The 21,717-nt window shown below is 35.9% G+C and overlaps 1 protein-coding gene across 1 annotated transcript; it reads right to left on the bottom strand.

The window, feature by feature from the left end:
* Positions 1 to 421: 421 nt before the first annotated feature.
* LOC149252808 (NAC domain-containing protein 1-like) lies at positions 422 to 3,346 on the bottom strand. The gene is made up of 3 exons (XM_089456725.1): positions 2,910 to 3,346; positions 2,480 to 2,745; positions 422 to 1,015 (listed from the first exon to the last, which is right to left on the bottom strand). The coding sequence occupies exons 1-3, from the start codon at positions 3,094 to 3,096 to the stop codon at positions 446 to 448; spliced, it is 1,023 nt and encodes a 340-aa protein (XP_089312851.1). The 5' UTR covers positions 3,097 to 3,346; the 3' UTR covers positions 422 to 445.
* Between the last annotated feature and the right edge of the window lie 18,371 nt (positions 3,347 to 21,717).

Here is a 21,717-nt window from a genome sequence, read left to right as displayed (position 1 = left end):
TCTAGTCTTGATAATAAACCACACTTGCTAGTTCGAACATATTGACTAAAAATTTCTTTTATATAATTTTTACGAAAAAACTTTATTAATTTTAATTTTTATTTAAATTATTTAATAATTTTAAAAAATTAATATTTTGAATTTGATAAAAATAACTGTTATAAATTTATGTTAAAATAAAGTAATTTTTTTAATAATCATAATCATATTAATTAAAAATTATTTTATACGATAAAATTTTCATAAATATAATTGAAATAAACAATTAACTTTGTCAATTAAACCCAAATTCACATTCACAGATATACTTCTGAATCTGGGAGTTACTGTATAATAAAATATTATGCAAATTAAAAAATTTAAAGCTCAAATTTATGTTAATGATATGACCAAACACATTTTGTACATAATAATTATGACAAGGTTTCAGTGAAAATGTGAAATTCTATTCATATAAATACCAGTTCTTGCCACAATCGGACTCGTTTCGGAAATCAACGAACGTCTTTGGGATTTGGAGTAATATGGGCTCTTCCTCCATCTCCGGAATTAACAGAGACTCCCCACAACAACACTCTGTAGAGGAAGGAGAGGAAGAAGAGTTCAGCAGGCCTATGGGGTTCAAAAATCCTTCGATTCTCTTACAGTCATCCTCGAACGCTGGGAAGTCGGGGTCTATGAAACCCTCACAGACCCTCGATTCCATCAGGTCCCAGTCGATAGCACAGTCCAGAAAACTGGTTATGTCGCTCTGTGTAACATTATCTTGCGGGGAGCTGCTTGGTTCTGGTGTAAATACATCGCGGGCAACAGAATCTGAGTCCCGGACACAGGTCGACTTAGCCTCCTGAACGCGCTTATTATCATTGATATTTTCAGGAGAAAGAGGAGAACCCTGTGATATACAGTCCAAATCTTCGCAAGTTGAAGTCACTTCTGCCTGGTTCATCGCTTGCTGTTCCAACCACTTGAGAGGGATGGCTTTTTTGTATATACGACAGAGCACTACTTCCGTCTGCAAAACCAATTGATTAAACAGGAAACAAGTTAAGAATGAGACTTGAATGGAGGCTATTAAACGTTAAAAAAATATTTAAATATTTAAAGGTGTTAGTTAATTATTAACTATTTTTAGTGTTTGCAGTCTTTCTCTTAAATCTCATGGGATAGATTTATTATTCCTAAAAAGTTAAGTAATAGATTTATTATTCTGGAAAAAATTAGGCACTTGAATTGTGGAAAGTTTATAATTTAAACTTGTGATTCTAATAATTTTCTACCCGTATCAGATTCTACAGAAAAATATGCTTGGAAAAAACTCCAAAAAAATATAGCAACTATAGTATGAGCCATGCATAAAAGGTACAAACCTTATTGGTTGTCTTCCCTTTAGTATACAGCCAGTGTTTTTTTAATTAAAACTTTTGTGATTTGATTTATGTTGAGAAATGTCTTCAAGATTAATATAGATAGTTTATTGTCAACATTTCAAACCAGTTAATATAGTTTATCACAAACCAGCAAATGTGGTTCACACTAAACATCAACAATAAAATAACGTATTTATTTGATGGATACTAAAGAAATTTCTTAATACAAATCAAATTAGACAGAGGGAGAAATCAAATTTCGGAAGTATTTGTTAGGTAGTTCAGGTAAACATGAGTCCATCAAGTTACCCACAGTTTTAGAGCTCCAGATTATAGTTTTGCCCATGGTACTCATCTCTATTGTAGCCTATTTAAACCAAACATCAACAATAAAATAACGTATTTATTTGACGGATACTAAAGAAATTTCTTAATACAAATCAAATTAGACAGAGGGAGAAATCAAATTTCGGAAGTATTTGTTAGGTAGTTCAGGTAAACATGAGTCCATCAAGTTACCCACAGTTTTAGAGCTCCAGATTATAGTTTTGCCCATGGTACTCATCTCTATTGTAGCCTATTTAAACCAAACATCAACAATAAAATAACGTATTTATTTGACGGATACTAAAGAAATTTCTTAATACAAATCAAATTAGACAGAGGGAGAAATCAAATTTCGGAAGTATTTGTTAGGTAGTTCAGGTAAACATGAGTCCATCAAGTTACCCACAGTTTTAGAGCTCCAGATTATAGTTTTGCCCATGGTACTCATCTCTATTGTAGCCTATTTAAAGGCTAAAAAGCTACAGGGAAATTTGTCCAGTAACAGTAAGATCTCAGAAAAAGTGTCTCAACACACATCAAAGTATGCAAAAAGAGACAAATCAAATTTCTCATGTATGTGTTAGAAGGTAATTTGGGTTAACTTTAGTAGATCAAGTTACCAACTGTTTGTTTTTGAGCTCCAGATTTAAGAAAACTCAGAATTTCGCTCATAATATTCATCTCTACTGTAACCTTTTTAAAAGCTAAAATTTGCCAAGATAACCCATAACAATTTAACAAAAATGTCTTTAAACACCACCGCTTGGGTAGTGTCCGCTCACCTTGGGCTTATCAAAGTAGTCAGGCAGTTTGTACTCATTCATAATCCAATCGGTCTTCTGTCCCCGAGGGGCTCGCCCTCTGTAGAAAACCAGCGTTTTCTTCAGCCCAATGCACTTAGCATTGTCGTCGCGAACGAACCGATCAGATCCCGTGGCCTTCCAGTAGCCAGAAGCCGTCAGGCGATTAGGCCGGCCTCGATTATTCTGGCACCTCTCATCTCTCGGGACAAAGAAAAACAGCTCTCCTTCACCCAAAGTAGCAAAGTCTGCAGCGATTCATTCAGCGAATTAATATTAAGTTACCCAAAAAGTCAAATTCCAGAAATCTAAACGACTCTGAATCAAAGAATTAATTACAAGCTAAGTACTGCAAATTCCTAAATTTCAGCCATGAAAACAATACAGAAGCGACTGGGATTGAGCAACATACTAGGAAGATCCCAGGGATCATAACGATACAAATCAAGCATCGGTATGAAGTTGAAATTGTGAAGCTTCCCTTGTACCATTCTCTTCAGATAAAAACCCACCAACTCCTGCTCTGTAGGGTGGAATCTGAACCCAGGCAGTTCATTAAACTTCTCTTTCAAACCTCTGTGGCCAATGTTTGTCTCCATTGTAAGCTCTTCTGGTGCAGATGGACTGAACAACGGGAGTATCAATTATATATAGAGAGGTTGGATGTGATCACTGATGACATCCGGCCGCCGAAATCGAGTATTTCGGCCGAAATTGAGCATCTCAAGAAGACGACTGACACTCGGGAAGGGAAGAACCACCAACGCGGTTGCAGAATCGCAACTTCGAGTGAATTTTAAAGGGCACAATTATTTGCAGAATAGTCCGAATGCCGAGTAAGGTCCACAGGCTCTCGTCAATGCCGCGTGAAGGAGTCAATAAAAGTTTATTATTCTGAAGACTTATAATCCCTCTAGGAAGAAAATTGACTGACTAAACTATTGACTTACGTTAAGAACAGGGAAAGCACTAATGACTGCAACCAATCTGAATGTGTATTGATTATTGAACTTTGTCAGAGAAAGCAAAGGAAACTGCCTAGAAATTCAGATGCTGCTTCGCATGGCCTTGTCTGAGTAGAGGGATGTGTGTTCTTAGTACACCAGGAAATTCGGTAAACTTGCCCTCCGTCATCAGTAGACCCACGGTAGGGTCGCGTCGGAGGTTTGGTCCTATTAACCTGGGCCCAGGACGAGGAAAGTCCTATTTTCAATCCTATAGCATTTTAAATGCGGCCTGACATGACTCCTTGATACCCCGATATAATACGTCGTTATGTCACTGCTATTGAAAAAGAAACAGAGATCGATATGTTTTGGATATCGAGCTGCCATGTCAGGCCGCATTTAAAATGCTATAGGATTGGAAATGGGGCTTTTCAGGACGACCTCTCACAAGCAGCACCAAGCAAATTAGACGGATTTTTTTGGATTAGTTAGGAAGATTACACATTAGTATAGATTTATCTTAAGTACCCATTTAATATGGGTTTAGAGAGATCAAATTTTTTCACCGTAAATTTATATTTTTTACTTTAAATTATAAAATAAACTTTTCCACTCAATAAAAATAATCCACTTAATTTAAATAAATAATTTAATTAATTAAAGCATCAAATCTTTAACTTTCTATAATGTGATGTGATGTGGGTTCAATTTTCCTGAATAAATGAATCAGATTCCACAGTTTGAGCCGACTAAGCGTGAGACCCCAGAATCCTTATGAGAAAAATAAAAAACTGGGCCTAGCAAGTCGTCCCACATGCTGCGGATATTTTGAATCTGAACAAATTTTGATTCTATGGATATTTTAGAATTAGACGTACACCGTTTAACTTAACTCGATAAAGTAAAATTGAACATATTTCGACTCTGAGCGACGACCCTATAAAGCCTCCCCCGGGTCGCAACGGGATGGACAAAAATTTAAATTATGTTCTATATAATTGGAATAATTTTTTTGATGAAATTATGTAGAATAAGGGTGGGATTATTGTAAATGGATTTCAAACATCAAAATTCTAGAAGATTTTATATGTTTTTAACGTTTCCGGTGGATTATTCACTTAATAATAATAAAAATTTAATAATGAATAAAAAATTTACCTAAAATATTAAAAAAATATAAAATCTTTACACATTTTTATCCTAAAATATTCCCCTAATATAAATATTTGTCAAAACATACGGTGTCTAATATTTTATACAAACAAAAACTTTCTCAAAGACATGTAGAAAATTTCCCCTCCCTAACCTATGAGGGGACTTGAGACCCAATAAAATCTTATCTAGCCTATAAGGGAACTTGAGACCAAAATAAATCTTATCTATTGAAAGACCCAAAAAAAACAAAAATCTTATGTACTTAAGGTCTTTATGGAATATAAAATAAATATTAAGTTATATTTATTTATTTAAATAAATATAAATATAAATATAAATATTTATTTAAAATATATATATATATATATATATATATATATATATATAATAAAAAATTCTTATGTATTTATGGTTTTTATAGAATATAAAATAAATATAAAGTTATATTTAGTTATTTAAATAAATATAAATATAAATATATTTATTTATTTATTTTTTAATATTTATAAGGATTTTTAAGTAGTTATATATATTTGCTTTATTTGATTATATATATCTAATTACAAAATAAGATGATTGAAGTGAATTAATAAAAAAAAAAAAATGTTACATAATTTATTTTTATTATTTAGTTTAAAAAAATAATTATAAAAAGATTTAATTCTTTAATTGTTAATATTAGAAAATATAGCAGAGACTAGAGGGATTAGTTTTGGGTGTTCTTGCTTGAACCTTAGTCTTCCTTTCTCTCACCATTATCCTCTTTTGTTGGCTTGTCTTTCTCATACATGGATTTGGAAGGGGTAGATGTTATTGTCTTCCATGTTTTAGTTGCCTTGTTGAGCAAGCCAATGTCTAAGCTTGTTTGATCAAAGTCTATGAATAAATTGGATAGATCTTTGGGTCAAAATCCCTCTCATTTCTCCTTACCTCATAGCTTTGATACTTGCATGACATGGTCTCATTGGAAAGTTCAATAAACTATGGTCATCCACAAAAGCAATGGATTTTTGAATGGAAGAAAATATTGGATGGTAATGATTCAATGTAATATCTCTTATTATTTATGTGGTCATAAATATTATGCTTCTTTTATTTAAAAATGAGGAATATAGAGATTTCATTTTTTGGAATGGACCATATTTTTCATGGGTCCAAGAGTGATGTATTTGAATCGTTGGATGCCATTTTCTTGTCGTGAAGTGGATTTTACTTAGACAATTTTCTAGTTTGGGTCTACTTGCCATATTTTCCTCTTCATTGTGGAGTGATGACTCTCTCAAAATGATTGGAAATTTTTGAGATAAAATCTAGATAAATTTGAGCTTAAAGAATGGATGTTCACCTAATATGTTAGAGTCATTGAGGAATTAGATTTGGAAAAAGGATTTCCAAAGGAAATTGTTCTATCCTTGGACCATTGGTCACATATGTAGAAACTAGACTATGAACAAGTCCCATAAGACTAAGTAGTTGGCTGAACATTATAATTCCTTTGATATTTACATGGATTCATAGAAAATGGCATTTCCTCAAGAGAACGGTCTAAAGAATGACAGAGATCCTATTAGAATCATGTACTAGGTTCACCTGGATACCCTCTACCTCGAACACACTTGAGGGAGGCTTCTTGGATCCCCCAAAGTACCGCTCATATCCCCAAGCATGAGGAGAAAACATTAGCATGCAAACTCATTCATTAAACCAATAACCACAAAAGTATTGGAAATGATTATAAATAAGAGCATTGGAACAACTATTTCATGAAGAGAAAGAGTATAAGGTTATGCCACAAGTATTACACCTCAATTCTCCAGGAGTGATAGCATTTTCCTTGTAACTTGTGAGCATCCATCATTAGAGTTGCTCACCACTGCTAGAGGAGATATCTTGCAAAAGATGCGAAGGGGAAACTTATATTGTAAGATAGAAGAGGGTTGCACAAGCCCAACATCTTCCATTGTGTATCCTAGAAAACCAACTGACATCACCCATTTGGAATAAAGAGTCATTTCTTCCCATTATCTATCTTGTTTCTTGCTTGTGTACATTGCTCATTTTTTCATCCTTTATGAATGAATGTAACTCAATTTATGTTTATTTTGTTTATGTTTGTTGTAATAGTTTTGATGGATTGATGTAGGTAGAAAAAACCTTTAAGTTAAGTGGAATTCGGCTCAACCCTTCAACAATTTCTACCACATATATAAGAGACTCCAATGTTCCTTTTCTTACTTATGTTGCTTGCAAAACTTTTCTATTTGTTCCAATTTCATTTCAGACATCTTCCAATACATATGAGCATTCAAGTGGTTCTCTATTTGTGGAATTTATGTTTGTTCGTTATGTACAAAAACCAAATGACTATTAAAGAAATGGACTCATCGATCCTACAACTATGATTTCAAAATTGGTAGAATCTATCATTTCCTGAAAAAAACCTACACAATTAACCTATACAATTATTTAGCTAAGTGGCACCTAATAATAATTCTCCCCTAGTTTTGATAATTGGCAAGTTATTCTGAGGAATTTAGACTAGATTCACTCATTATCAAAGTAACTATAATTTATTTTTCCATGTGTATAGCTTTTACTGGTTCAATATTCATTTATATTATTAGCTTGGGTCTAAAAGTAAAATTCATCTTCTAAGTATTCTCTTCCCCTTACACTCTTATTGATTTAAGGGAATAAAAAAGGGATTAAATTCATCTTCATCTCCCTTGGAATTAATTAAAATATCACTTAGTTTATTTAGGAGGAAGTAAGTATCACCATATACACACATGCCTTTTTATTCCCCTAAATCATTTAGTTTATTTAGAATTAGTTAAAATATATCCTAGTTTATTTTGGAGGAAGTAAGCATCACCATGTACACACATACTTTATTTTTCACAAGGAATAATATCGCATAATTTAATTAGCTGGATAAATTAAGGAACACGTGATATCAACATCTTTACCATTTCTTAATGCTATAGCTCAAAAATCCACCCCTAGGGTCCAAAAGAAAGGTACAACACCTTCTAGGTCAGTATGTCAAAAGGTAATTTGTGGAAGGCTCCAGAAAGGTCAAATTATAGGCTTCAATGATTCATTACATATTTCTAGTTGAGAAACATTAGGACCGACAATGCCTTGTATTAAAGTAAATTAAGCAATAGAGGGCTAACAATGCCCCAGTGCCACTTAATTGGAGATTTTTTTTTCATGGATAAGGTTTGATCATGTCAAATTTGATCACTTGGAGTGGATAAGTATCAAAGCATTGAATGCAACCAAGAAAGTGTCTAGATTCAATATGATCACCCCTAAGAAAATATTATATAAAAAATATCTCCATAAGTCACAAAAGAGGATAAAGTTATAATGTCAAAATGTTATCAGAAAGTTAACTTGTAATATACTTCCGCAATAAACTTACACAAACATATCTTGATTTTAGTGAGTGTAGGTGAGAAGGTGACATGGGAAGAGGTTACAAAAGGAGAAACTATGTACTTCCACTTAGTATAATACAGTGTCATAAAGATTCCCCTCATTTCATTCATGTATTTCTTTTATGTTCACATGTTTTATTTGAGTTTATATGAATGCATGCACTAATATTTTTTTGCATGAAAATAATTGATTGGTTTCTTGTTTGTGTGCAAAGATTCAGAATTAGGAGCAATAGCTGAGATATCTGGGAGATCTCTTGCAAGTTGGCATCAACAAAAATAGTTGTGTCCTCATGATAGGAAGATAAACTTATCCACTTCATCTATAACGATTGGCTTGTATGCTTGGGATTGCTTGTATTTTGTTGTACTATACTTTATTCACACACCGTCCATCTGGGTAGACCTTGGGCAAGTCTGTTTGGATCTAAAGGAACTCACTATTATGCACAAAATTTATCTGTAATAGAATTGGCAAGTCTAATTGGTAGACCTGAGTAGGCACATTTTTGTAGCCTTCATTTTTACATTTTACAATAGTCCTAAGTCTAATCATTAACTTATATTTGAAACCTTTGTTCTCTAAAATATTAAATCTATTTTTTTATGTTATATTTCTTAGTCCTAGTTAAAACTAGGGCTTTGAAGGGGCCTTTAGTGCTCAAATAACACTACAACAGAGCGTTGTTTGGCCTTTGTCGCTCAATTTTTTCATGCTTAGGGAATTGAAACCTTCTTCCAAAGATTTTTTAAGGGTTTCGTTTAGAAAATTTTAGTTTCTTGGTACTATTATATGCCCACCAAGAGTCTACTCTTAAATCTATAGTGTTTTTGCTTGATTATTATGTAGTTTTCCAATCTTTCTCTCAATTTAGTGAATCTAGTTTTCTAATTAGCGTGTTGAGATCTATCTTCAGTTTGATTCCCATTAGAAACATTGGTGCCCAAATAACTTTTTGGCATCATTATCTTGGTAGCCCAAACTTATTTGTCTACTTGTGAGTGTGATGATTTTTTGTTTTTTACCTCTTATTACATACTTCCTTGTAGATTATGGTTTTCGTTTTTTAAGTAACTCTTTTGATTATTTCCTTTTGAATTTTATTGATTAACATTTCCAGATGGTTTTCTAATTTGGTTTATGTTTTTGAATGTTAAATGTGAGTGAGAAAGGACTATTTTCCTACTTGCATTTGAAAGAAAAATATCCTCACCCTTCTTGATATAGTATTTATCAAAATAAATACTTGCATGTACATCATCTTCCATGGTTTCTTCCAAAAAGATGAGTCATAACACCATATAGTTTCATCCAAAACACCATTCAATTAATAAACAACCATAAAATAAATGCATAGTTACAATTAACTCAAGTTTTTTTACTTTCTCCTGTAGGAAATACACAATAGCTCAAGCTAGGGTGTTAGCATAGGGGAGAAAAGTAAATCCTCTAAGAGAATGAAACAAATCTAGTATCTTGAGTTATAGAGAGCAAATTCACTTTCAGTGGCATGCACCTGAGAATCCCTTCTTACAAAAGGGTCAATCATGAGTCTACATCAAGACTAGCAGAGTGATATATCCTGCTTCATTTTACCTTGTTGGCATGATATGCATGTATTACCTGGGTTTCCCTTTCGAGAGGCTTTAGGCTAAACTACTATGCCCTTGCATATAGATATGCTTGGTAACTATTCCCCTAGGAAGGGATTTTATTGGTTGTATCATTAGCGGCCATTGTATTAGGATACTCTCATGAGTGACAACGAGGGAGTTTCCCTTGCTATACTTATGGCAGACATTAGTCAAAACTAATTTGGTTCTCCTCAAGGGCACTTTAGAACTAATAAGAGCACTTGATTTAAGATCCATTAAAAAATAGGTTGTTGTAATTTTCTCAACCATTTCCTCACAGTCAACTTGGGCATTCATTAACTAGGCTCCAGCTACTGGAAGATCCCTTTCAACTCTAGTTTTCTTGCTTTGTGCCTTAAGATCTTTATAGTGTGTGTTGTTTGATTATATCTAGTGGTCGTACAATTTTTATTTTTTCACTTTTTGTCTCACCTTTGGATACCATCATGGTAGAGTTTTGTTTGCATTGGTCTCATTGACTTGAGGGCCTTACTCCACACGAGGATGTTCCACTTAGTTGTAGGCATATAATTAACCCAACAATGGATACACCTTTGTATCAGGACACTTTGGGTGCTACTCAAGGGGAAAAACCTTTTTCTCACTCAGTGCTTGACCATAACCATCCACATCATCACTGTACCTTTACACCCATCTCTCTAGGAGGGGGTGTTAACTTGTGTAGATATGTACGCAGTGCTTTACCCAAGTTCTTTATGGATAACACATATACCGCCACATCAAGACCTACTATGTAGACAACTTAGTGACTGATGGTATTCAAACTATTACATCTATATCTACAACCACACGCCTTATTCCCACCACGTCCATTTAGAACCCGTTCTACTCATTCTGGAAAAATATGTAGTGATACTCTTTTCCCCTGTATAGTACATCCATTATGGGTACCTCCACATCATCTATGTTTATATTTATCAAAATTTCTAGTTCAACCATGCATATAATACATATTTCCAATGTCAAAGGGTCAAAATTCTCATTCACATTTTGTTTCTCGAGCCCCATGATGGGTGTTAGTATCTTAGTATGGAGTGCGATTATAACAATAATCGATTTACGTATCGTGGGAATCATTTTACTGTGTCCATGTCATCTTCTAGCATAGATTGGGGTACATTTGTTTCTATTGGGTTCTCTAATCCTTTTGGAAGCCAATCTTTTGTTGGGTCTGCATTTCTTAGGTCCACTTTCCTAGGGAATTCCCAATGGGGAGGGAAAAATTTCTCTCACAACATGTTTAATTCATGAGATTCTAATCCTCTTGGTAATCATTCCAGAATATCCTTTCGCCTAGGAGGTCAATAACCATTTGAGAATCCTTTTTTCATTGGGGGCATCCAACATGGGGGCATTAACCAACAGCACATTTACATTGGTGTTGCAGATAACAACTCTAACCAAACCACTTCCACGATTCAACCTAACACTAGAAACCAAGCTATGGGTGGAGCAAACCCTCCACTTGGGAGACAATAGGGCACCAACCCTCCCGCCAAGAATAATTTAACTTTCCTTTCTCGGAAACAATTTTTTTCCATGATCTATATAAGTTAGTGAGTGATCCCATAAGCATAATATTACATGGCCACATGTCCCTCACTACCAAAAAACATTCCCATGTTTGATGGTAAGCCTAGAGAAGATCATATAACCCACATTACTGCTTATAACTTATGATTCTTTTCCAACTCATTCATGGACAATAGCATAAAGTTTCCACCTTTCTAGTGGACTCTTACTAGTAATGCTGCTAAATGGTACATTGACTTAGAGTGTGTCGCTTATGATAACTTTTTTCCTTTAACACGGGCCTTTTTCAACCAGTATCAATTGCTTTTTAGGTACAATATTGGGATCAAAATTCTCACTAAATTCCATCATGACACCTCCAACCACATTTCTGATTATATTCTTGAGTGGAGAAGAATACAAAGTCTCTTCAGAACCAAGTTCCTTGAAGAGTTATTACGTGAGAAGTTCACTAAGTCCTTGTTGCCTAGGCTTGTTGAATATGTGGCAAAGGTAGGACCCCAAACCAAGGAGAAATCCATTTTGAATGCCCATCAAATTGACTTGATTTATTCTCAAGCATGTAACTTACTGATTTGTAATTAAAACTTGAAGGTGATGAAAAAATTGCAAGTGAAGATTTTATGTATTTTGGGTAATGGATAAAGTTACAAAATGCATAAAGTAATTATCTATAAACTTAGTTAACAGACAAAACATATACAAAATACCATATCAAAAACACATGACAACAAACATGATAAAGGAGTTCACCTCTTTTGTGGCCTACATGTCCTGGTCCAGTTTCCAATGCAAGGCCTCTTTCATTAAGTGCTCAAATTTATGTTTTCATGGCTTTACAATGCTTAGAATGTAAAAAAAAAAATATGTCTCCAATGGATCCAGAACTATCAAACACCCCCATCTAGGTTCTTTCTACACCTCATTTTCCCAAAAAATGAGAAATTTATGCTTGTTACAAGTTTTTCCCAATTTTCATAGCTAACCATCCTCCAATTTGACGAAGCTTGGCTTGAGCACCCCAAACCCCGAACCAACGAGCAAACCTGGCCTACAATCTCGCCTGATGAGAAAAATTTCTAGACAGTTAAACTGTCCATTAACACCTAGTTTCCAAAAATTGAGGTCATATGGGGGCCACATGCCCCGGACCTAGGCTAACCACCTGCCCTCGCCAATCAGGCCCCAACTACCTCAGTGCTTGGTCATGTGTTGGTGCATAGAACCATATAAAGTGTCAAAGATTCTGGGCGTGACAAAAAATCGGAGGTAGTGGTAATATTGCGGCCATAGGCCTTAGGGCTAACCCTCACTTCGCGCCCTAGGGATTGGCCCCCATCTAGTGCCGTACTCCTGGTTATATGGGGGGTCACATGACCCAAGCGGACCCTCATTCCAATTCTGTCGACAGTTCTCTATTATGGTATTTATGGTAGGGTTGTGACCACGGGGTTGGGGCTAAGCCCTGACCCATGGTCTCGCCCCTTGGTTCGATGGCATGGGGACCAGGGCAGGGGCTTAGCCTCAACCCCAACTCTTAAATGAAATGTGCTCTAATTCAACTAATGCACAGAGCCTATGTTTAACAAGAAATAATGTGATGGTGCGTTGGTGGATGGTCTTACTGCCTAGTGGAAGGTCAATGGCTCGAATGTCATGGGGTTCCCTTGGAACTAACACCAAAATTCACAATATATTTGGGAGGAAACATGGTAGTCAGCCATTGGCCCACATGGATCTCCACCATTGGATGACCTCAATGAACCCACAACTAATCAAAACTCAAGAAAATTTGACCAACCAAACTGAGACACATGGAGAAAAACCATTGGCCAATAAAAATACAATCACCCTACCCAGTCACATGCCTGGTCAACTTACAAACTACTGACTGGGCATACCTACAACCCAACTTAAATTTTTTTCTTATTTAGGAATTCGATCAGAGCGTGATATCGAGATCTTATAATATTGGTTTTGAACGATGCAAGTTACGTTGGATTCAGATCACTCGGATATATGTAGTGCTATAGGTTTTGAGCACCTTTTTAACACTTTGAATTTTGAGCACTAAACTATTCCCCTGGATCACTCCTCCCAACTAGAAGCTTTTGGACCTCCAAAAGACTATTTTCAGTGAAGAAATAGATGAGGGTACAATTCCCTGACCTTTCCCTTTTCAATCCATTTTGTTTTTCTTGGTTTTACACCTTTCCCCATATGAAGGTACTTTTCGTTCCTTCTTCTTGAAGTTCCTGTTTATCTATCAAAGATGGGATCTTGCTACAATTCTTCAAGATGTTTAGAGGATAAAGCTTACATTAAAAAAATCTGAACATTCACTCCTATGTCTTTAATCAAAGGAGACTTACCCAATTTCAAGTTCTTTCTCTTTGAAACTTTTATTTTCTATTGCAAAGCCTTACTCCATTTCCAACCTAAAAATTGTGGTCAATACAATATTTTTCATGTCTAGCCTTGACTCTTTACCAAATGTGAATTCCATCACCATGCACCATCCCTCTTCAAAGCCAAAACTTTATGAAACTCACAAGAATATGTATTAGAACCAATGTCGTCTTTGTTAAATAGCTTTTGCATCTGCCTTTTGACCCCTGCATTCTTCTGGCATCTTGTTCATACCAATGTTCAACAATGATGCATTTTGTTGCAATTGCACTTCATTTTGGTTTCCTCTTTTAGCAGGAAACATGTTAAACTCTTCAAACATCTTATCGCATGGATTAGCAACCTCAATGAAATCAAATTTCAAACTTGATTCGTATCCTTGAGAGGCTTTATATTCCTCAACATGTTTATGTTTAATCATCAACAATGTAAAATTCTAACAAGCATTTACAAACCTCTTCATTTGTCCAACATTCGTAAGAGATAAATTCAACTTCTTACTATGTGCTCTAACAATGTACTCAATCCAATTTTTAAACAAGTGATACTTGTTCTCATGGTGAAGAAAGATGGATTTCCTATCATATAAGTATGGGCTTCCTAAAATAATACCGAAAATGACAAGTGGTACCACATCAAGTTCTACCTCATCAATAAAATTTGCAGCGATTGCAAAGGCTAAGTATGCATTTTCTTGTCACTTGCAACTTGGCATTGTCACATACCCAACCCAAAGGATAAGGTTTAAGATGAGGAATTCTTTCCAAATTTATTTTCTTAACAGTGTCTTCTGAATTGAGGTTTGCTTGTGAACCACAATCAAACAAAGTATCTACCTTGTTATGTTTTGTGATGATTCTAATATGGAACAACTCTATTCTTTCTCTCTCATTTTAGTTTCAATGGGTTTTCTAGAAGAACTTGTACTTGCAATTGAACCCTTACCTTTCAATCCCATGGCAATGATTTTGTTTCATCTCTGGAATCATATCCTAGATCTTGTTGTGCAATCACAATAATATTTTCTTTCTCCTTGCTATTAAAATTTTTGAGTCTCATCTCAAGATGAAGTTTCCAACAATGGTCTTCATCATGGCCTTCTTTAGAACAATGTTTACATGTGAGATTTTCTCCTTCTTTCTTAACCGAAACATTCTTTTTATCCTTTCCTTTAAACTTCCCTTTTCCTTTTTCTCCAGACTTGAATGACTTCTCACAAGTTCCTTTCGAAACAATTTTCCCTCTTGCTTCTAAAACATGAGAATTGTGTGTCCCAAATAACTACCCAATCCTCCAATGTATTGAGTAGAGTGTCTTGAGAGGACAAATCTATACCCAAAATCAAAGCTCTTTTTCTAAATTCTTGAGTATAGCTTTTCACATTTTGACCTTTAGCTTGTTTAAATTTCTGTCAATCCATAATAGCTTTTTGCATGTATGCTAATGGATAAAATCTCCTTATTGCAACAACAAAATCATTCCAAGAGGATAAAACCTTACCATCTTTCTTCATGTCCTCTTAAGTTTTGACTTCCCACCAAATAAGTGATGAACCTTCCAAGCTAAGAGAAGCAAGCTAAATTTTTGTCTCATCATCCTTGATTCTTTGTATCATGCAATGCACTTCAATCTGATGAACCCAATTATCTAATTTCTCAGCATCTACCTCTCCATCATACATAGGCAATTCAAACTTAATATCAAGCTTTAACAAAGGAGTTTTACCATATCCTTTCAGAGAATTTGGAGGTCTTTGTAAAAGATAGAAGAAGTAGAAGATGGGGATGAAGGTGAGGATGAGGATGGAGGTGAAGGTGTTGGTTTTTCATCATTCCCTCCATTCCCTGTCCGAGGATTGTCTCCTTTTCCTTCATCTCCTAAATTCGGGGGTTTTGATCTCTCTCCATACAACCTTCAATTCCTATTTTCATAAAGAATCTTTACCATTTCATACATCTCGAAGAAAGAGTTTTTGGAAGTTCTTTCATCTTCAAACATCCCTTCAGGACCTTCTTCATGTGCCATGACTGTTGAAGCTTGAGGTGTGTTTTTTCACCTTGAAACAATTTGAGATCTTGGCTCCACAAGTTATCCTTCTCCTTTTTTAAGATTCAACCTTGTAAGCATAAGAAAAACACTTGCAAACAAAATTAATCCTTCACAATAACCTGATGCTCTGATACCAAAATGATCTGTAATTGAAACTTGATGTTGATGAACAAATTGAAAGTGAAAATTTTATTTTTTTGGGTAATGGATCAAGTTGCAAAACACATAAAGTAATTATTTTTAATCTTGGCTAACATCTAAAATAGATAAAAAATACCATATCAGAAACACATAATAACAAATGTGATAAAGGATTTCAACCCTCTCTCAGGCTACATCTCCTAGTCAAACTTCCAATATAGGGCCTCTTTCATTAAGTGCTCAAATTTGTGTTTTCAAGGATTTAAAATGCTTATAATGAAAAAAATGTCTCCAATAGATCCATAACTATCAAAAAATCCCATTTGGGTTCTTTCTGGACCTCATTTGGCCAAAAACTAAGAAGTTTATACTTGTTACAAGTTTTTACCAATTTTCATAGCTAACCATCCTCCAATTCGACCCAAACCTGGTTTGAGCACCCTAAACCCGTAACTGACACAGAAACCTGGCCCACAATCCCACCTGACAGGTGAAACTGTCAAACAATTAAATTGTCCATTAACCCCCAGTTTCCAAAAATTGAGGTCATATGGGGGCCATGTTCCTAGGGGCTAGGCTAACTACCTGCCCTCGTCGACTGAGCCCCAACTGTCTTGGTGATGAAAGGAGATTTTGGGGTATACCAATTTCCCCTTTCATTTAGAATTTCAATCCTGAGGCCTGTGGGTTATGGCCCACTACTCTTTCAAAAGCGTTTAATCATGCTTAAGCGTCAAAACCCAGGACAATATAATATATCGGAAAACATGAAACATAGGAAAAACCCGACCAAGTGCTTAAACTGGACTTCAAAAACATTACACCCGCAACCATAATTATTGGCAGGTCTGCACTTCCAAGCCATTTCCGTAGTGCTGCTCCTTCCTTTCTCCGATCTCCGGTCAAATCAGGACCATTGATTTGGTGCTCAATCTAATGGTTGTCACTAGCCTGATCAGTCAAACTTGCATGACAATCCTCCACTGTCGACCTTCTTGCGCTAGATCCAACGGTTATCAGAGATTTTGGGCGCACAATTAGCATGAGGATTAACCACCCGAAAAATGGTTTCCTCTCTCCTCCTCGCTGCTACGTGTCGCTTGATGAGTGGAACCAGGTGCTGACCCTTCAATACCACGTATGGTTTTGAGGCTGCCCGAAATACCACTTCCACTATTTAAAACCCACTCTTCGCTGATTATCTTCCACGCTCTTCGACTTATGTGATGACCGTCGATTTATAAGATCCAATGGATCTCATGCACTCTCTATATATTTCCCCTTTAACTTGATCTCATTTTCCCTTGATGGATTTTACGTTAAAATCATGATTCTCTGCCATGCTTTGTTACGATTCCCATATCACAATCAACTCAACATCTTGGGTTTATTATTGGATCGCCATCAATCCTTTAAGTGATCGATGGTCAATCAACAATATACTAACACTGGATTCAAGTCATCAACACATATATACATAGATAACTCAAAAGGGAATTTGTTACACTAATTAAGTCTTCTAGAGACTTATCGCTTCCATCAAACTAGCTCTATTTTATCAGAAATGTCCCCTGTTTTGCTCCGATGGTTCACATCCTCCTTGCTCCGCTTTGGAATCCTCATTTGATTAAGAGTGCCAGATGCTCCTGCATCAAACTCCTGAGGCACAAAAATTTATGAACTCCTAGTCATATGCTTCTCCTTTTCCTTAGCAATTCTACCCACTTCTCAGTGGAACTGCCTTATGATCTTTTGTGAGCTACAACCAACCTCTGCAGTAATAGTCTTCCTCTACTACACAATACCTCACCAAGCTTTCTCCTCTGAGCTTAGTCTTTTGGCATCCTTCTGCCTCTCTCCTCTGGAACCAATTGAGCACACCTTGCTCTAGGTTGCTGCAAGTCTTCTCACCTTTCATTGTCGTTCTTTGCACAACAGTAAGACCATAACTCTCCAGCTTGATCAACACAACTGTACCTCTTCTCCTTTTGCTTGACTCATTCTTCCTGCTCGCACGAAATCCTTTTCCTGCTCTGATACCAAATGATGAAAGGAGATTTTGGGGTATACTAATTTCTCCTTTCATTTAGGAATTTCAATCCTGATGCCTATGGGATATGGCCCACTACTCTTTTGGAATCATTTTAATCATGCATAGGCCTCAAAACCTGGGACCATATAACATATAGAAACACAGGAAACTCAGGAAAAACTCGACCGAGCGCTTAAACCAGACTTCAAAAACATTACACTGGAAACCATAATTATTTGCAGGTTTGCACTCCCAAGCCATTTCTGTAGCGTTGCTCCTTCCTTTCTTTGATCTCCAATCAAATTAGGACCATTGATCTGGCGCTCGATCTGATAGTTGTCACTGGCCTGATCTGTCAAACTTGTGTGACAATCCTCCACTGTCAATCTTCTCGTGCTAGATCCAATGACTGTCAGATATTTTGAGTGCACAATTAGCACGAGGATTAACCGCCCAAAAAGTGGTTTCCTCTCTCCTCCTCACTACTACATGTCACTTGATGAGTGGAATTGGGTGCTCACCCTTCAATACCACTTATGGGTTTGAGGCCGCCCAAAATATCACTTCCATTGTTTAAAATTTGCTCTTCACTGATTATCTTCCATGCTCTTCCATTTATGCGATGACCATCGATTTATAAGATCCAACGGATCTCATGCACTCTTCGTCTATTTCCCCTTTAACTTGATCTCATTTGCCCTTGATGAATTTTACATTAAAATCACGGTTCTCTCCCATGCTCTGTTACGACACCCATATCACAATCAACTTGACATCTTGGGTTTATTATTGGATCGCCATTGATCATTTAAGTGATCGATGGTCGATCAACAATCTAATAACACTGGATTCAATCCATCAATGCATATATACACAGATAACTCAAGAGGGCATTTATTACATTAATTAAGTCTTCTAGAGACTTATCGCTTCCATCAAACTAGCTCTATTTTAACAGAAATGTCCCCTATTTTGTACCGATGGTCCACTTTCTTCTTGCTCCACTTTGGATTCCTCGTTTGATTAAGAGTGCCAAATCCTCCTGCATCACTTGGTGCATGGTCACGTGATGGCGAGTAGGTCTGTATAAAATTCCAAAGATTTTGGGTGCACCAAAGAATCGAAAGTGGTGGTCGTATTGTGGCCATAGGCCCTAGAGATGGCCCCCGTCCAATGTCGCGCTCTTAGTTATATGGGGGATCATGTTACTTGGACTGGCCCCCTGGGGGCTCACCGCCATTCCAACTCCGTCAATAGTTCTCCAGTCTGGTGTTTGTGGTAGGGTTGTGACCATGGGGCTGGGGCTAAGCTTTGGCCCATGGTCCCACCCCTTAGTTCAAGGCTGCAATGACCAAGGTGCGGGCTTAGCCCTGGCCCCAACTCCAAAATGAAATGTGCTTTAATACAATTAAGCCTGAGAGCCTATGTTTAACAAGAAACAATGTGATGACACATTAGTGGATGGTATTGCTTCCTAGTGGAAGGTTGTTGGTTTGAATCCCGTTAGGTTCCCTTGGCCCTCACACCAAAATTTTAGAATACATTTGGGAGGCTACGTGGCAGTCAGCTATTGGCTGACATGGATCTCCACCATTGGACCACCTCAACAAACCCACAACCAATCAAACTCAAGAAAATTTGACCAACCAGATTGAGGCACATGGAGAAAAACCATTGGATAATAAAAATATAGTTACCTTGCTTAGTCACATTCCAAGCCAACATACGAACTGTTCACTGGGCATACATGCAACCCAACTTTACATATTTCCTTGTTTAGGAATTCGATCAAAACACGATTTTGGAGCATACGATATTGGTTTTGAATGACTCAAGTTGTGTTGGATTCAGATCACCGATATCTATGCACTGGTACAAGTTTCAAACACTTTTGAACACTTTGAGGTTTGAGCATGAAACTGATCCCTTGGATCACTCACATGAGATTATTCCTAATTCTCCTTGATCTGTTGGTTTTCTAGTGTAATCAAGACTAATACAAATTTTCAAACTAATAACTATTTAGAATGACACAATTAAAATTCCAAGAGAATTCTAATCATTAATAAATTATACATGAAAAATTTCAACCATGAACTTCTTTAATAATTAAATAGATATTAGAGTAAACAATGAGACAAGAGACACCAAAATTAAGGTCAATGACCAAGGAAAAACCCACAAGGGGGGAATCTTGGAATCTTTCCTTATGAGAAAGAGTTCAATTCATCAAAATATACATCACGATATTCCAATCGAAATTCCAAATTCTGATTTAAACAAATGGCAAGTCATGCCAGTCAAAGGAGAGATAAATAGTGAATGTTGATCCAATTCAAAGTCTGTAACAAAAGAATAAATTTCAACTGAAGGTTATTGGTCAACGTGGGAAAAAATTCAATCAAATCATAGTGAACAAACCACAATAAAAAATCAATCAAATCATAGAAGTTGACCTATGGTCAACCATTGTTCAATGAGAAAGAACATGAAAAAAACTTTGGTCAACCACAGTAAAAAAATGATTGAACTGTTCGACCACTACGATTAGTAAATAACTTGGTCAAACAAAGATGAAAAATAAAAGTCAACACTAGTCAAATAAAAGTCAAGAGAGTTGGTCCAATCAAAAATAATCTTCCTCTTTCTCCTTCCCGTGTGTGGACTATCCTTCCTATTTAATATCTAATGGATGAGATGTTGATCATGTCAAATGAGGTCAATTGAATGCTAAATGAGGTCAATTGAGGTAGTTAGAGTAGCTTAAATCCACCTTTAAACTTGACAGGGTCACCCTTCTATGACACATTTAAACTACAATTTAATAAGAGCCTCCCCCTTCTTTTCAATCATGAAGAATGTCAACTAGAGTATATATGAAAATTGTGGCGTTTCCCAGAAGAGTAAAGGGATTTGTGGTTATAATATTTTCAAACTGTCTCTTTGTTATTGTATTGATGACACGTCACATCTTGACTAATTACCTGACAGTGGTAGGTTTCCCAATCACCTTCTACAACTCTCAAATATACAAAGATTAATCAAATAGTCCATTCTACCAGATCCTTTAAATTGTGTTATGTCTTTTCTTCCTGTCAAGTATGCATTTTTGTACCAAAAATTGTGGATCCTTGATAAAGGAGGTCAAAAAAGCTAGATTATAATAGGTAAATATGATTTCAGCCTATTCAGTGTATCTAATTTAAATTTTCATTTTGTTTCCATTGATATTCTCTTTTGAGTTGGACGAAGATCACATTCATATCAATCTTTTCATTCCGCTCCTGGTTGTTCAGTTGGAGGAGTTGTGCTGACAACAATAGCACTAATATTGTTCTTCATGTTTTATCCAATTAAGAGAGGCATGTTAAGGCGGTCTATGATCTTATGTAAGTCCTCAGTGGAAAGGAAGCAACTGACTGCAACCATAATGAAAACAAAGAAGCAAAATGCCATGCTAAAGGGGCTCCACGTGTCATATGTGAGATGTGTTAGATTTTCATTGGGACAATGACGAAGTCAAATTTTCATGTGTTAAATTTCTATTGGGACGATGATGAAGTAGGTGGGCAAGACATGTGCTTCAAATCGAAGATGAAAAATCTAAGTAGTGCCACCATGAAGAACCTCACCATATATAATGCATATTGGTGTCATTATCATTCTTATATTGGATGTAAGTGAGGGTAGAACATTGTATTAAATTATGTCACCTTGAGACCTTAGCTTATCAAACTCATGATATAAAGTCTATGCTTTGTAGAAATTTTAAGTTATGATCATTATATTGTCACTAATGGGACCTTTGTCTTATAGTTAGTGATTGGTTATTATATATATATTTTTTTCATG

This window comes from Pinus tabuliformis, chromosome 7 (assembly GCF_031772625.1).
Source record: "Pinus tabuliformis cultivar Carrire ecotype Pingquan chromosome 7, CPIR1, whole genome shotgun sequence".
In the NCBI taxonomy this organism is placed as follows: domain Eukaryota; kingdom Viridiplantae; phylum Streptophyta; class Pinopsida; order Pinales; family Pinaceae; genus Pinus; species Pinus tabuliformis.
The sequence above is the reverse complement of the archived record's forward strand: the minus strand, read 5'-3'. Positions and strand labels throughout refer to the sequence as shown.

What these genes read in the sequence shown, in the direction of transcription:
- LOC149252808 (XM_089456725.1), bottom strand. Translation starts at nt 3,096, where the DNA reads ATGGAGACAAACATTGGCCACAGAGGTTTGAAAGAGAAGTTTAATGAA. An exon ending in TGATCCCTGGGATCTTCCTA is followed by an intron (nt 2,746 to 2,909) that starts GTATGTTGCTCA and finishes GAATCGCTGCAG; the next exon opens with ACTTTGCTACTTTGGGTGAA. An exon ending in ACTACTTTGATAAGCCCAAG is followed by an intron (nt 1,016 to 2,479) that starts GTGAGCGGACAC and finishes TTGGTTTTGCAG; the next exon opens with ACGGAAGTAGTGCTCTGTCG.